This window comes from Macadamia integrifolia, unplaced genomic scaffold, assembly GCF_013358625.1.
Source record: "Macadamia integrifolia cultivar HAES 741 unplaced genomic scaffold, SCU_Mint_v3 scaffold453, whole genome shotgun sequence".
NCBI lineage: Eukaryota > Viridiplantae > Streptophyta > Magnoliopsida > Proteales > Proteaceae > Macadamia > Macadamia integrifolia.
Window position 1 is genome coordinate 516692 of NW_024870454.1, and position 17860 is coordinate 534551.

Consider the following 17860-nt stretch of genomic DNA (forward strand, 5'->3'; position numbering starts at 1 on the left):
TCCGGAAAGTACACAATTGCCCTCAAATAAAAAATTCGAGCGGGGGTTGCGCCCCCTACACCACCTGCTGTGCAGGGGGGCCTCCTACCCCCTTGCAACCCCCATGGCCCACTAACCGACTAGCAGGACCGTCATCCTGCATGTCTAGGTGTTGCACCAGTATTCCCTGGATTAAACTGCGACGAAATACGAGACATCATACACCAACAATCTCCACCTTGACTTGAATTCTGTCGAGCCTCCTGTAAAGATAACCTGTAGACGTCTTCATCATTGTACCTCATTAGAGGTACAAACCCGCACCTGTTTGACGAGTCCCTCATCTTCAACAATGAGTAATATTAATCAAGTCCAAACAGGATTCGAACTTCTCTGTAGTAACTGGCTTTGTAAACATATTTGCAGGATTGAGATCTGTATGAATTTTTCTCAAGTGAATACTGCCTTTTGACACAAGCTCCCTGATCTTGTAAAATCTCACATCAATATGCTTTGTCATTGCATGAAACACCTGATTCTTTGTAAGATGTATGGCACTCTGACTGTCACAATGTAACACTGTACCTCCTTGCACCAACCCCAACTCACGAACCAATCCAGCCAACCAGACTCCTTCCTTAGCAGCCTCAACTGCTGCCATGTACTCTGCCTCTGTAGTGGACAATGCAATTGTAGACTGAAGCATCGTCCTCCATGATATAGGTCTACCAGCCAATGTAAACACATACCCTGTAGTAGACCTCCCCTTGTCTAAATCACCAGCATAGTCAGAATCAACATAACCTGCCAATTCTGTAGAACTTCCCTTGCCACTAAACATAACACGTATATCTTTAGTCTTGCTCAAATATCTGAAGATCTACTTAATTGCATTCCAATGCTCATTCCCTGGATTACTCATGTATCTGCTAACAACACTGACTGTATGAGACAAATCCGGCCTGCTACAAACCATAGCATACATGAGACTCCCAACTGCGCTAGCATAAGGGACTTGAGACATCTGCTCCACCTCCTCATGTGTTGTAGGGCATTCACTTTCAGATAACTTGAAGTGGCCAGCTAACGGAGTGCTAACCGGCTTAGCCTTTTCTATATTGAAACGCTCTAGCATCTTTTCAATATACCTCTTTTGAGTAACCTAAAGTTTACCTGCATTTTTATCTCTAAGGATTTCCATGCCAAGGATCTTCTTAGCGGCACCAAGATCCTTCATCTCAAATTCAGCACTCAACAAAGACTTCAAAGAGACTATATTATGTTTGTTCTTTGCAGCAATGAACATGTCATCAACATAAAGCATCAACAAAATAATGGAATTATCACTTGACACTTTATAATAAACACAACTATCATACTCACTTCTTGTGTAGCTAATCTTCATCATGTGAGAATCAAAACGCTTGTACCACTGCCTAGGAGATTGCTTAAGGCCATAAAGCGACCTCTTAAGCAGACAAACATGGTCTTCCTTTTCCTGCACCTTGAAACCTTCATGTTGTTCCATGTAAATTTGTTCCTCCAAGTCACCATGAAGAAATGCAGTTTTCACATCAAGTTGTTCAAGCTCTAAATCGTACATGGCCTCCAAAGCAAGTAATACCCTGATCGAAGTGTTTCACCACTGGAGAGAATATTTCATTGTAGTCTATCCCCTCCTTCTGTGCATAGACCTTAGCTACAAGTCTGGCTTTATACCTTTCACGCTCCTTTTCAAATGCTGCCTCTTTCTTACGAAAGACCCATTTACCCCCAATGATTTTTCTTCCCTTGTGTTTTTTCACAATCTCTCAAGTCTTGTTCTTCTATAGAGATTCTATTTCCTCCATCATAGTTGTCATCCATTTATCATGCTGTGCATCACTCAAAGCATTATGGTAGGAAGATGGATCACCTGTACCTACAGTGAGGGCATAGGCAACCATGTCCTCAAACCCGTATCTCATAGGTGCTTTGTGAGTACGTTTTTCTTTATCCTTTGTCACAGTATATGGAACTTCTACTGCTTCCTGTTGTCCTGGTTAGTCACTTGATGACTCATTCTCTCTTGTGTTTCTAACTCATCTAACTCCACCTGCATAGTAGAACCTTCTTTATTTTCATCAACTGCTTGTGAATTGTAATTTGACTTCACTATATGAGACTCATCAAACACAATGTCTCTGCTAACCACAACTTTCTGTGAACTTGGATCCCATAACTTGAATCCCTTTACACCTTTCTTAAAACCAAGAAAGATACACTGCTTAGACTTTGAGTCTAACTTGGAACACTGCTCACTCTCAACATGCGCATAGGCTGGACAATCAAATATTTTTAGAATATAATAATCTACTGGTTTTCCTGTCCATACCTCTTTAGGAATTTTACAATCAATCGCCTTTGATAGAGACTTGTTGATGAGGAAACATGTTATGTTCATTTCTTTTGCCCAAAATCTCTTGCTCAACCCTGCATTCAGCCTCATACTTCGAGCTCTTTCTAGAAGTGTTCTGTTCATCCTTTCAGTTACACCATTTTATTGTGATGTCTTTGAAATCGTGAAGTGACGTGTAATCCCTTCAGCTTTGCACAATTCTAGAAACGACTTGTATGTGTACTCTTCTCCATTATCTGTTCTCAAGTATTTAATTTTCTTTCCTATCTTCCTTTTTACCTCAGCTTTCATTCCTTAAATTTAGTGAACACCTCACTTTTATGCTTCATGATGTAGATCCAGACTTTTCTTGAATAATCATCAACAAAGGTCACGAAGTATTCTACCCCACCTTTAGATTTTATTGTTGAAAGACCCCATACATCGTTGTGTACATAATCAAGCACCCATTTACTCTTATGTTTTGTAGTTTTGAAACTAACCTTGCACTGTTTTCCGAACACACAATACTTGCAGAAGTTCAATTTAGAAGTTTTTACTCCTTTTAACATTTTCCTTTTATGAAGGTCCATCAATCCTCTTTTTCCTATATGCCCTAACCGCATATGCCACAGATAGGTATCATCTGTATCAAATACTGCATCTATAGTCACATATGCTCCACCCATAACTGTGCTCCCTATGAGTCTGTATAGGTTTCCTACTAGCTATCCCTTCATAACAACCATTACACCCTTAATAACTTTGAGAACTCCACCTTCTGCTATGTACTTGCAACCATTTGAGTCAAGTGCCCCCAAAGATATTAAGTTTTTCCTTAATTCCGGTGCATGTCTCAAATCTGCTAAGGTTCTTACTATCCCATCAAACATCTTGATTTTGATAGTGCCTAGCTCAATGGTCTTGCATACGGCATTATTCTCTATTAGGACAAACCCACCATTATATGGTTGATATGTATCAAACCAATCCTTATGTGGACACATGTGATATGAACATCCAAAATCTAAAATCCAAGAATCAGAAGGTTGATTCTTACTTGATGATATAGAGAGTACATCTCCATCATTTCCATCTGAACTGTCAGCCACGCTAGCTTCCTCAGATGCCTTATCTACTCCTTTCTTCTTTAAGTCCGCCTTCCTCTTCAAGCACTCTCTCTTCAGATGACTTTCCTTCTTTTAATAGTAATAAGAGGACCTTTGTCTTTGTCCCTTTTGATTTCGATCGACTCTTCACAGATCCCTTCTGATTCGATCTCCCTCTTTCTTGCTCCTTGTCACCTCCGAAAAAACCTTCTCCTTGAGATTTCGTACTACTAGCCTTCTTCCTTGTTTCATTGCACATGAGAGCAGCTGCGACTTTATCCATCTCAAGGGTCTCCTTTCCATACAAGAGAGTCGTTACTAAGTGATCATATGATTCTAGGAGCCACGACAGCAATAGTAACGCCTTGTCTTCATCCTCGATCTTAACCTCCAGGTTTGCAAGTTTACTTACGATTTGATTGAACATGTTAAGATACTCTAATAGATCCATACCTTCCTCCATCTGTAGAGAATACAATTGCTTCTTCACGAACAACTTGTTCGTTAAGGACTTCGTCATGTAGATGCTTTCAAGTTTCGTCCATAACTGTGGTACAGATTCAATGCCCACAACATATTGTAGGGCATCATCAGAAAGATTTAATTGAATAGCACTTACCACCTTTTCCTCCATCTCTTCCCAATCTTCATTAGTAATTTTTGTAGGTTTCTTCGACTTCCCCAACAACGTTTTCGCTCAACCCTGCTGTATCAGAAGATCCTTCATCCTTTGATGCCAGAGGGTGAAATTGTTCTTCCCATTAAATCTCTCGATATCATACTTGATATTCGATCCCTTCCCTACTATCGTGATAGTAAACCCTAGAAAACGGAAACCTAGAGCTCTAATACCACTTTGTAGAAACGCAACCCTAAAACGATGCAGAAGATAATGGAAAAACAAGACAAACAATGCACACGGATTTTACGAGGTTCGGCAAGGTTGCCTACGTCCCCGATGAGATGAGATCCTGCTTCACTATCAATGGAGAATAGGGTTACAGTGCTCGTCCTCACACCTCTCAGTATTGCTTGCATTACAGAGAAAGAAACCCTCGCTACAAATATATAGCGAAAAAACTCTAATCTGGAAAGTACACAATTGCCCTCAAATAAAAAATTTGAGCGGGGGGCTGTGCCCCCCTACACCCCTGCTATGCAGGGGGGCCTCCTGCCCCCCTTGTAACCCCCTGTCCTGCCTGTCTAGGTGCTGCACCAGTACTCCCTAGATTAAACTGCGATGAAATACAAGACATCATACACCAATAAGAACATGTGCAGGGCCAACGACATGCCATCGTCAGCATCTTCTACAACAAGTTTCTTCAAGCATTTGGAAGGGTCTGAAAGATTTGAAGGAGGGAAGTGTAACTTAGCTACTAACGCAAAGGGAGAAGATATGAAGAAAGTTTGGTTTCCGACTTGGGAGATTGATGTTGTGAAGATTTGGCTTTTTAAGCGTTTTTTACTCAAGTCTCGAAAATCTCTGAGTTGAAAGTCTGGTTTCTGTCTTGATACTACAGCATACACTGTTTCGGAAATTAAAGTGGTTAATAGAGACTCCAGAACAAAAATTATTGGGTTTTATAGAGATGGTTTTGTGAGCGTAAGACTGGATTGATATTGGAGGCATTGATATGGCTAGGCAGAAACATAGTTCCAGCAGTTCCTAGTAGAGTTATTCCACTGAAACCGGAGTAAAAGCCTAATCACTGGTTAACTGGTCGAGTGGAGGGAATCAAGAAATGAGCATAGAGCAAAAAATCCATCTCCATCTCTCTCTCTCTCTCTCTCTCTCTCTCAGATCAAGTTTTTTTCATCTAGCGTGAAGAGGGAGTCCCAAAATCCAAGGTTTCATCGTTGTTAAATACAAAAGGACCATGTAAACCATAGAAGCCTAACATTGCTTACCCTGTTTATTATGGTTTATTCATACCATCCTATGCCGAGAAGAAATAACTGAGCAAATCCCTAGAGAGTCCCCATCTCCATCAATGGTTCCCAATTTGAAGAATGATCTTAGGAGGATATCGCTCAGCCTTTTTTTGAAAATACCCTTTATGTGTTTTAGACAAAAGGGAAAAAATATCGATTCAAATTCTCACTTAATAGAGACTGGCGGTAGGGGGTACGAGCGTAATTTGGTATTATGTAGGGGTTGTCTCTCTAATAGTGGCATTCTCTAAGGGGTGGCATTGTAATTTTTTTTTTTTTTTTTTTATGAGAAAGAACTCTGCTCGCTTGCCTGGCTTTACACCCAATCATAAGTGCGTGTGAAAAGACTGCTTTGCCTGTTTAAATGTCTCAACGTGACCTCCCATTAGCCTGCGCACTCGTGCAGTAGCTGCACAAGCTAACAAATTTCTCTTGCCTTTTTTTATCGGAGAAAAGAACACTAAATGTCGGTGTTTCCCACACCAAACTAGGGCTTTGTATGAGCATGTAGAACATGGACATATAGCATTCTTCTACCCTTCTTTTACAGGCAAGGGTTTTTCTGAGCCAACAACGTAAGATATGCACAAAGACATTTGGAATTTTTTATTTGTTTTATCAGTGTCTCTTGTCATATTGTATGCTATAGTCTCATAGACACTTTTCGTTTCCTTTATGAAGTGAAAATGATTTTTGTGAGGGAGTGTGGCACCTACACCTACACACAGTGGGAGAAATGATCAGCCCATCCCCTATGAAAGGGAAATGACAATTATATGGATACTTCTTCGTGCGCTTTCATTGGCCCTTGCACATGCGTAGGAATTACACTCTCTCATAGAAAATTGCCCCTTTTATATAATAGGGAAAAATGGTGTATAGAGGGTTTTTTTTTTTTTTTTTGGTGAAGGGATGTTCAGAGTTAATGTCAAGGCATATTCCAGCTAGGAATTTTTTTAGGTAAAACATTCTAGTGAGGAGTTAAATCAAGAGATGAATGAGAAAGAAAAGTATGATAAATAGATGAAACACTAGGCATGCCATTTGATGTTGATCCCCAAAGAAGAGTATCATAACACACATTTGGGGAGTCATTGATCAAGATAGGTAAACCAACAGATGGAAACCTATAACCTCGGAAGGTAAATTATAGAAAATCCCAATTGACTTCTTTTAAAAGGTCAATTTTAATAGCCATTAATTAAAGTAGTATGATAAAGCCATTTTGGGATAAAGGTATAAAACTCATGAGCCATAAAAATATGATCACCTGTATATATATGCTATCCTTTCACCAAAAAATGATGAAAGCAACCTAATTAGCATTAAATGCTAATGAGATCCAAAAGGATATACCTAAGGTTTACTATTAAAGAATTAATGATTTTGTAAGAAACATTGCAAAATCAGTTCTGAGTTCTGACTTCTTAGGCCCCAACTGAAGACTCAATTACTTAACAAATGACCCAACAAGCATCTCCCTTCGCCATTTCATATGAGCTTTGAGTCTTTCACGATCTGAAAGATTCTCTTTGATTACAGAGACTGACTTGAAGTTCTCAACCCATGCATGCAATCGAGGGAAGCTATCAGCTTCCATTAACTTCACTCCTACTATCTCTTCCATCAGTTCCCACTGGTAAGCCATGAATCCAAAAACCAAATCCGTTAATCCAATATTAGTGCCGCCGAAAAACTTCTTATCTCTGGTAAAACCGTGATTTTCAATTGTTTTCAACAGTTCCAAACAGTCCTTTATTGCCTTCTCCCCATGTTCCCGGGCGATGGACAAGAAGAAAGCATAGATAATGGGCATCTGTAATGATTATCAACGTAATATTTTTTTTGGATGAATAAATAAATATATTAAACTCCAAAGGAAGATGAAAAAAGGAAAAGAGTTATTACCTTGTCCTCCATAAATTGAAACAAACTATGGCTCTCTTATAAGCATCTTTGGGGAGCAATGGATTATCTGGCCATGCCTCTTCGATGTATTCAAGGATTATGGTAGATTCTACGCTTGGTTTTCCATTATGAATAAAGATTGGGATCTTCTTGTGAATTGGGTTGGAGTTGAGGAGCAATTCGCTCTTGTTGGAGAGGTCCTCTTCTAAGTACTTGAAGGGCATGCCCTTCAGTTTGAGAGCCAAGATGACTCTCCGATTGAATGGGCTGGTATAATTTCCAAGTAGCTTCACTTGTTCCAATCTTCTTTTTTTTTACCATTGATGTCACCCTAGGATTGAGTTTTTGGGTCATCATTAGATTCTCATCTATTACTAACAAAATGATATTTATGAGAAGAGATAGATGTGTTAATTTCAAGCTCAATTGAGCCCGACACATTTATGGCATGATCTGGACTGACCCAATAGGTAATTCACCGTGTACGATGTAAGCCTAATTGGCCCGACACGTTTATAAGCCCGACTTAACTCGGTCTACTAGTTTGATCGTTTATATAATATATTTTGAATTTTTTTTTATGGAATAAGGTATATATTGATTTTTTATCAATTATTGAATGTAATTAAGTGTAAAGTCTTTTTTAAATTGTTAATGATTTAAAAAATTAATTAATTTTTCTAAAATTAAAGACAATTAAAGTCCTATTAAGGCTTTAATGGTGCATTAGCCCGTTTAAGGCCCGATTAACCTGGTTAGTAGAAGCCCGGATAAACCCCAGAACCCACCGAGCCCAACCTAGTCCGACTAATTCCTTAAATAGGTAATTCACAGTGCAAGCCAAGAGCTCCACCATGTCTAACTAGGTCCGACCGAGCCTGACTGATTGACACTCTTAGAAAGAAATATGGAGATTCCTCTTTTATTATAAGTGTAGAGAAACTAGGTCCATTTACTATTGGGCAGAGTCCCGTACGACGGTCAATATTGTGATTCTTCTCATAACGAACCAAATTCTACCAATTTTTGAAAGGCATTCATGACAATAGGGGTGAAAGTTTGGGCCTGGCAACCCAAACCCGCCCTGAGCCCGAACAAGGTCTGGGCCAAGTTTGTTTACCCTGAGGTGAGTTAGGTTTGAAAAACCCCAACCCTAGGTCAGGGTTGGGTCAAGCTCGGGTTGAGGCCTCAGCCCGGTGCAACCCGACCCAATCTAGCCCAAAATTTAATCCTGAATTTTTATACTAGAATTTAGGGCTCCTATTGATATTTCATTTTTTTTATATATATAATTTTTTAATATATGAGATATGAATGGCAAAAACAGCTCAATCAAGATTAATCCAACCATTGTAGAAGTCAGGGTCAACCCAATCATATCTAGCCTAGCTTAGCCCAACCCGACTCGATCCTGATATGATTGGGTTAGGCTTGGGTTGAATTTTGAGGATTTAAGATTGAGTTAGGGTTTTAAGAAACCTAACCCAACCCGGCCCTGTTTCACCCCTACATGATGACATAAGGCTCCTAAGGGGCAATATAGTTGGACGGCCAAAATAAACACAAAGAAGACAAGAAATTGAGGACAACCCAGACACTTTAAGTTGGCTCGAGTGGCCCACTCTTGGAGTGGGCTCAATTATTATTGTTAAAGAAAAAAAAAATATTTTTAATAAAATTAATAATAATTCACCTAATATTTAGACCATGTCTTTCTTCTATCCAACGGTCAGAATAGGTACATCTATTCATGTGGTAGAGTACATGCTCTCTGACATTAGGAAAAATAACAGACCATTGTGCCGGGAATAATTCACCTAATTTTTAACACTTAGTGAACATACTTATTTATAGTCTACTTTTTTTTTTTTAAGTAGGTAGCGTGGGGTTGTTTGTGTGTATGTGTGCGTGTGAGAGAGAAAGAAAGAACTTCTATGAATTTCAAAATTACTAAAATACCCTTCCATATTTAATGATACGATTGATATTGATATTTAAATGGGAACTCATCAAGATCATGTTGATCCTAAATAGTTATTTAAATGACAAAATTTGTACAATTGCTTTCAATCCTTGTTAGAATATTATTATCAGAAGAATTAAAAAATGTTTTGATTTCTGTCTTGGTATCCCCATTGAAATCCTTTACAATAGTTCAATTATTGTTGATTAATTTTTTTTTTTTTTTTTTTTTTGTTTTACATGATAGCTATAGATATCCTATACAAAACAATAATAGAGCTCTGATGAGCTAGCTAAGATATTGTAATCTCTATAGCTGATGATCACAGCTTCTTTCAAGAATAAATTAAGTTAAAGGACGAAACAATAGCTAACAACAATTACATAATAGATGTTTTATTTATTGCTAATGACTACTACATGATAGATATCTTACGCATAAAAAATGGAGAGTTCTCAAGTGGAAATTGAATTAAAATATGAAGCAAACCCTAATAATGATATTAATGATCAAATAAAAAATTTCCTTAGGTGTCTAAAATGGTCCATAAGTGCACTGCGATCAGGAAGGTTATCTCTGATCATTGGAACTTCCCTAAAATTCTCAGCCCATGCATGCAATTTGGGGAAGTTATGAGCTTCCCTCAAAGAAATCTTCAACCCTATAGCTTCTTCCATTACTTCCATCCAGTAAATGAATGCCAAGACCAAGTCTATTAATCCAATCCTATTGCCCCCAAAAAACTTATCATCTCCAAGGGCATGATCTTCTAAGGTTTTCAGCACTTCCATGGATGCCTTTACTGCCTTCTCTTGTTCTTCTTCAGCAGCCTTGAAGGCTGCAAAGAAAACAGGACCCTGCATCATCAATAACATTAGAAACAGATTAAATTGTTGTACATGTTAAAGACAGGGTCTTGGAACATACATGAAATTACGATATATAATAGAAACTAGAATCACCTTGTCATCTATGAATTTAATCCAGAAACGAGCTATGGCTCTCTCATGAGCATCTTCAGGGAGCAACGGATTCTCCGGCCATGTCTCTTCGATATATTCAAGGATTACGGAAGATTCTGAGATTGGTTTTCCATTATGAATAAGAACTGGGATCTTCTTATGAACTGGATTAGACTTTAAAAGCAATTCACTCTTGTTGAAGAGGTCATCTTCAATGTATTCAAATGGTATATCCTTCAGTTTGAGAGCCCAGATGACTCTCCTACTGAATGGACTGGCCCAGAATCCAATTACCTTCACTTCTTCCATATCTTACAGAGATGAGCAAAGATAAGATCAGAAATCATATATGGTTAGAAACTTCAGCTAAATCAATTTTAAGTTTCCAATAAATTGAAGAAAAAGAGAAGATAAGATTAGCAGACTTTGTTGACTGTTAACCTACAGTCAAAATTCAAGTTTTTGAATCCCCATCTCATAATAATCCACAAACTGATTTGATTTTTCAGTACAAACTGAACTTTCCACAGAGGAATCCGTGAAATAATGTCACTCTTTGCGTAAGCTGTGACACACAATGTAGGAGATACGAAGAAAGGAAAATTATATCTTTGATTAGCCAACCAGATGGCTATCTTATGGGTGGGTCGGTGGGCTTGCCTTGTTTTCTTGTTTTCTGGTAATTATAGAAAGAAAATTTTTATTTGTTTTATCTTCACAGGTGTTTGACGACTGGGGAAGCCCAAATGAAAGTGAACTCTCACCAAAAACACTCTTCTCTATTCTCAAAAAGAGTATAATTGGCTTAGATTTCGGATCAAGACCCCATTTGAGGATAGGTGGGGACATTTTTTTTCGTCCAACGTGTATTGGATGGGTGGTAGTACCTGGACATGCACCTTTAGTGCTTTTCAACTGTCTGATATGCACTGAAGGAGGTTAACGCACTTGAGAGGATCTCATTGTCCTCACCCTCCATCTTAACACTAACACATAAATCACAGATGTGTCAAGGATGCAAGGTAGGGATGTGTCCTAACCCAAGGGTGTCAATTTTGGTTAGATTCATTATCGTTTTCCCACCTTAGAATCTTGCATCGTGATCAATTTGTTTAAGTAATTATGAATGGTTGAACTGATCCTGAATCGGGTTACTAATAATTAGGTTAAATGGGTCTTAGAGGACTTTAAATGTGTTAATGAGCGACATTTATCTTTAAATGAGCTTTAAAAGTGTCGGGCTTAGTAAAACATGTCAGGTTAAGTCGGACTATTAATCGACCGATCCTGATCAAGTGCTCGTCGGGTAGCATCCTTACACTGCAAACAACTGAATGTTAATCAGGTTGAACTTGAGCCAACACATCTAATAAACAGACTGGGCCAATTTCAAAATTTTTTGATCAGGTTCAGGCCTACCGGTTCGGGCCAGCCTAAATTGACACCCTTGGGTTATGGTAGTATGTAGTTTATATCTGGCTTGATCAGTAGTGATGTTATTTTTCTTCAGCTTTTCTTAATATAATGAATCTTTTAGGGAAAAAAGATTGGAGCTGGCTTCTGTCCACTTGTTTTACATCTGCATTTCTTAATTTTATTTTATTTTTTTAGATTCTTATCCTGTGGTAAACATATAAGAACAAACTGGCTTTTTTTTGTTTCTTCTCCAACTATGTTTGACTAATAAGCAGGCCCAAATGAAAGTGAACTCTCACCAAAAACATTCGTCGTTGCTCTTATAGTTTTATCCAATTCAATATTACATGAAAATTGTCCATCTCACACGTAACTGAGGTTTTGTATGTAGCATTAATATATATTTTTTTTAAGGGAAAGAGAGACATACGAAAAATTTATCAACTATAATTGGCTTGTGAGAAGCATTTTTTATTTTTGATTTTTGGATGAGAAAAAATATAAAAATAGAAGAAAAGAACAAAAATACAAGCCACAACGGCAATCAAGGGGCCGGGGACTTAACATGGCCACTAAAAAGAAACATCTCCAAATGAAGATACATCCAAAAACAAGTAGGAAACTTCTCATGATATTTCTAATTAAACCATTTATTTATGAAATTATTTTATTATAAAATGATTATCATAAACAATATGTTCTATATACGACGTTTTTGTGGGGCGTATTGGTTTACATTATCCTTTGAGTGTGCACCCAATCGTTTCGTGATGTGGAAATTTCGATTGTTTGATAGCAAAGAAATAGTTTATATTGATTGTGTTTAGATTTTAGATTCATATTCAATTGTATTCCTTCTCAGATATTGGCATGCAGTCATTTATATCAATTGTCTTGAACTTTTATTCTTTGTAGTCATGGGCTTTTTTTATCTTATATCCTAGATTTTTCGATGCTTTATTTTATTACTTAAGCCAAATTATATGGATTGAAATTTTTATATGTGAACAAAAAGACTTGGCTTATTCTGGTTATTAAATTTTAACCCCATCTAACTTGCCATGTTAATATCACGCAATCAAAAGATACTCTCTAAACTATGCATGCCAAAAAGAAACATAATAGGATGATTTTTTTTTCTTTTTCTTTTATCATAAGAAAAGGTGAGGTGGGAATTGTGATTGGGGAAGGGAGGTGTTAAGTTTGTCTCGAATTCTTGACCCGTTTTGAAGATTGACCCGATCCGACATATTTTGGTGGCGACCCGAATGGGAATTTTTTTCTGAGATCTGTGATGGAAGTAGAGGGGTTGGGCCGATAGGCCCAAGCCCGGAGCCCATCACTGATCTCGTATGGGGGTGCGGGGGCGTAGGCCCCTTGGTATGGTTCGACCGGATCGATCGTGACCCGATGGGTGACCCACAATTTTGGAGTATATATAATGTACTGTTGCTTGTTGAGAAAGTCATTGTATTTTAGGGTTTTCACGCAGCTAGGGATTCAGGGCGAGTTTTTCTTCGCCGCTGCTAGGGTGTAATCTCTCTTCTGCATAGTGAATCATCTTCTTCTTCGTCTGAGGACGTAGCACACCACCCTGGTGTGTGAACCTCGTTAAATCTCTGTGTTGTACGGATCTATTGTCTCTTTATTATTCATGTTTCTTGGCGTTTGATTTCACAGGAGGAAACAAATTATGAAATCAGTAGTCAAGATTTCAACCATACAATGGGCTCCATAATTCACAGAGGATGGATGCATATGTTGGAATGGACCCGTAGTCCAATTACAATTTGTGCAGTTATGATTATTTAAAAAAAAAAAAAAAATTCTTTTTCTTTAGACTACAAGGGAAATTAGAAGGAAGTTAAGTGAAAAAATTTAAACTTAAAAGAAAAAAATTGTATTTATTACTCAAAATGATTCTATAAAAAATTACTTAGATTTTTTATCATATTTAGTAATGATACTTTGTAGATGAATTTTTATTTTAAAAATAATTATCTATGAGACGGCATATATAGGAATCTCAGTGGCTTAGAGATACATTTTCCATGAGATTTTATCCGACTTGAGATAGATTTGTGACACCAGGTGGGTGTGAAATGTGGAAGTGGACATCACTTTTACTAATAGATGGAATCCCTCTCTTCGTAGGGATGTCAAAGTACCCAAGTGGTGGGAAAGCAAGAGAAGAACCACCCATTGGAAATAGAGTTTTAAAAATCAAAGAATTAGATGGGGAATCATTTGATTCAGATCAGAATCAGCGATCATTGATCCCAATTTTTTAGAAGTGGATGCAGTCTATGCTTAGATAATAACACTAGAATCGTTGGATTATTCCTCAAATATAATCGTTCTTGGGTTTTTTCAAACCGACTCATAACAGAATCGACACTAACCACTTCAATCACTGATTTTGAGTTTTAAAACCCTGATCTGATAATAACCAAATCTCATTCTCTCATTAAGGTTTAGAGCAAGCTCCAAAAATATTTGATTGAGGTTTAGAGGTAATGCAGATTTAATTAATTGGGTGGCTTATTCTTCAAAGAAATTCTCTGGTTCCTCTACTTGAAATCATGTGCATTCAAAAGCTCCTACTGTTCTCTAGTATACGATGGCTTGATTTAGCTCTGCCATCCCTGGCATAACTTTATTGTTTGGAGACCTTTTGCTCAATCCACTCCCCACCTAAGAATTTATTTCTCAGAGAATGAATCTCTAATTGTTGCCTATGTTGGAATTCATTTAAAGGTGTGGACCATTTGTTTTTCTCTCGTCTCTTTTCCAATTTTATCTGAAAAGGTGTTCATAGGAAATGTTGGTCTTTTCCTAGAGTTATTCTTCCTTTTGATGGAGAATGAAAGTGTGTCTTGAATATTTTTAACAGCAAATCTTCCTGCAACATTCCAGGTAAACTAGGTTTTAGTGCAATGATTTATGATATTTGGTGAAAAATAAACAAAAGGAGATGGACGTCCTCTTCATGTTCTATTGAACAAATCTGGGGGCATCTCTTTTCAGATTAGAAATAAGAAATTTCCCAATTATACTCTGTGCCCATATTCTAGCAGAAACAAACATCTTACCCTCGCTTGAGATCTTCCTAATTTTGGTGTATCATCTTTCTAGCATCTTGTACTTTGTATCTTCCCAGCCTCAGTTTCGGTTGTGTCCCCTTCTTTTAATAGTTGTTATTGTCTCCCCCCCCCTCCCCCCTCCCCCCTCCCCCTAAAGTTTAGTTGTTCCCTCTCTTTTTTTTTTATGGAAGTATTTGTTCCCCTAGTTTTATATGTTTTCTTACACTTTTTAGTTTGTGTTTAGGGGGTCTCCCTTGTGTTCGTCTGTCTGTGGCTTGCATTTTCTTTTCCCATTTCTTTGTTTTAATATATTTTCTATTCATAAAAAAATAAAAAATCAATAAATATGCATATGTTTTTCTTTTCCCCCATAATAGTCTCCAATACTGTTAGTTAAAATGCATTTTAAACACGTTTAAACGCGTTTGCGTTTTTTTGCCGTTTAAAACGCGTTTTCCGTATGCTATTATACAATCCGGAAAAAAATGGAAACGGAAAAAGAATCCGTTTTAAACGGCCGTTTTAAACGCGTATCCGTTTTTTAAGGGTAAAATAGGAATCTTATTAAAAAAATTAATTCATTTTTAAAAAAAAAAAACTATTAGTAAAAGTGAAGAGTAAAGACAATATGGTACTTGGTTTTTTGTTTTTAACTTCCATACTATCAATAGGAAAAAAATCTCATCTTCTTATAGCCCATTGAGTAAGGAGAAGCTAAAGCTAGCAACATCTCATTTTCTTGTAGCCCATTAGGCTATTTTATCTTGGGACTCCTAGAGCTTTTGGAATATTAGATGCATGTATACAAGTAATAATCCCTCAAATTGCATGAGTATATTACCATTTTTTTGGTTTCGTTTTTTTGAAAACTACACGTTTAATACTCGTACCGTTCGTTTTCGTCCGTTTTCCGTTCCCTGTTTTTTTGACCGTACCATTCATCGTTTTTATCTGTTTAAAACCCGTACCATACGTTTCTGTTTTTTTGCCGTTCCCGTTTTAACTAACAGTGGTCTCTATCAGCGTACTACTACTTCCACAAAAGTTTTTGAGACATGGTTTTTGGTATTTGGTATTGGCAGACCAAAATGTGTGTCGGTATTGAATTGGATTTGAGATGGTATCAAATTATCAATCAATATCAGACAATTTTACCCTCAAAGGTATAAATAGAATATATTATTTTAACCATTATACCCCATGTCCGTACTATGTACGAATCCGATATCAATAATGATGTCAGTCAATACTGATATGGATAATCCGTACCACGCCCGATACCTAAAATCATGCTCAAAAACCAATGTTTGGTAGAAATTCATCAAATGGTCCCCATTTATACTGTAGATTTAGTAAACCAAACCCACACCCATCCACCACCACCACCAACCCCCCCCCAAAAAAAACCCCCCCTCTCTCTCTCTCTCTCTCTTCTCTCTCTCTCTCTCTCTCTCTCTCTCTCTCTCTCTCTCTCTCTCTCTTCTCCTCTCTCTCTCCTCTCTCTCACACACACACACACACAACCTTGGTCCCCCTTCTTCCCCCAATTTTGGTGGTATTGTAAGTAGTGAGTTGTGCTTACCAAAAAGTTGCCCTTCCCATGCTCTGCCCAGCACGATATAAATAGTGTACGTTGTTTGTTTTTAAATGAAAATACAAAATTTTTAAATCATTCCCTTAAACAATAACAATTTTATACTATTTACTACATACATTTCATTGTCAATAAAAAGATTTGTTTCCTTCCTTCTCAGCATATGCTGGATTTGCTTATCCCTCACTAGTACAATGGCTCTACGACCATTAATGAAGCTCCCATGGTCTCAAGAACTGCAACCATTACAGATTCTTCAACTTCTTCTTCTTCTCTTCATTCCTTCTTTACTTATTTTAAAGCTCACTAGATCAACCAAGAAACCCAAAAATTTGCCCCCATCTCCACCAAAGCTTCCCTTTATTGGAAACTTTCACCAGTTAGGGACACTCCCTCACAAATCTCTTAGAGCACTTTCTCACAAATATGGTCCTCTCATGCTCATGCAATTGGGTTCTTCTCCAACTGTTGTAGTTTCCTCTGCTGAGGTTCTTGAAGAGATGATAAAGTCTCATGATGTTGTGTTTTCAAGTAAGCCCAAAATGGCTGTCGGCGAGAAGCTTTTCTATGAATGGAGCAATATTGGGTTTGCACCCTATGGTGAGTATTGGAGACAGGTAAGGAAGTTTTGTGCACTTGAGCTTTTAAGTGTTAAGAGGGTCCAATCATTCAATTTTGTGAGGGAAGAAGAAGTTGATATCTTGATTAAGAAGATAAATCATTGTTGTCAAATGGGTAAGTCAGTTAATATTACTGATTTGCTACTAATTGTATCCAATAACTTGATCTCTAGAGCTGCTTTGGGTGGGAAATATGAAGGAGAAGACAATAATGAGGGCAAAGTAGCACAAATAACTAGGGAATTGGTAGCAATCTTTGGAACATTTTGTGTGAAAGACTTCTTTCCATTGTTGGGTTGGATTGATAGACTCACCGGTTTGCAAGGAAAAATAAACAAGACTTCCAAAAAGTTGGATGCCTTCCTTGATCAAGTCATCCATGAACATCTCATGGCCAAGAAGGATGATAAGCAATCAAATCAAGAAGACTTTGTGGGTCTTTTGCTCCAAGCTCAAAAGGACTCAACCTTTAACATCTCCCTCACTCACAACAACATCAAAGGAATCCTTGTGGTATGTATCTATCTATCTATCTATCCATATCCTAGCATCTTAAATTTCATTTCAATTCCCATTTTGATTTGCAGAGAAATTCTAGGATATTTTAATTATTTTCATTTGCCATATGAAATAAATAAAAAGGGAGACTCCCAACACTGTGAGAGGTCTGGGAGGTTCATAATGGATAGTCTTACCCTGCTTCGTAGAGAGTCTATTTTCATATTCGAATCCGTGATCATTAGGTCGCAATGGAGCAATCTTACTATTGCACCAAGCTTCTCTCTCTCTCTCTCTCTCTCTCTCTCTCTCTCTCTCTCTCATGAACTAGACATGAGGGCTTTTTTTTTATTATTGACCGAAATGCTCAAAATGGGCTGACCCACCCCCCATCCCCCACCGCCCAAAAAAAAAAA

The 17860-nt window shown here is 37.6% G+C and overlaps 2 protein-coding genes and 1 pseudogene across 2 annotated transcripts; 1 reads left to right on the plus strand and 2 right to left on the minus strand.

The window, feature by feature from the left end:
• Positions 1–6850: 6850 nt before the first annotated feature.
• LOC122068702 lies at positions 6851–8164 on the minus strand (annotated as a pseudogene).
• Positions 8165–9653: 1489 nt separating this feature from the next.
• Positions 9654–10600, minus strand: LOC122068709 (probable glutathione S-transferase). Its single transcript, XM_042632590.1, has 2 exons — positions 10234–10600; positions 9654–10128 (listed from the first exon to the last, which is right to left on the minus strand). The coding sequence occupies exons 1-2, from the start codon at positions 10540–10542 to the stop codon at positions 9781–9783; spliced, it is 657 nt and encodes a 218-aa protein (XP_042488524.1). The 5' UTR covers positions 10543–10600; the 3' UTR covers positions 9654–9780.
• Positions 10601–16520: 5920 nt separating this feature from the next.
• LOC122068703 (cytochrome P450 71A1-like) lies at positions 16521–17554 on the plus strand. The gene is made up of 2 exons (XM_042632583.1): positions 16521–17459; positions 17534–17554. Exons 1-2 carry the CDS (start codon positions 16521–16523, stop codon positions 17552–17554), a joined length of 960 nt encoding a protein of 319 aa, XP_042488517.1.
• The last annotated feature ends 306 nt before the right edge of the window (positions 17555–17860 follow it).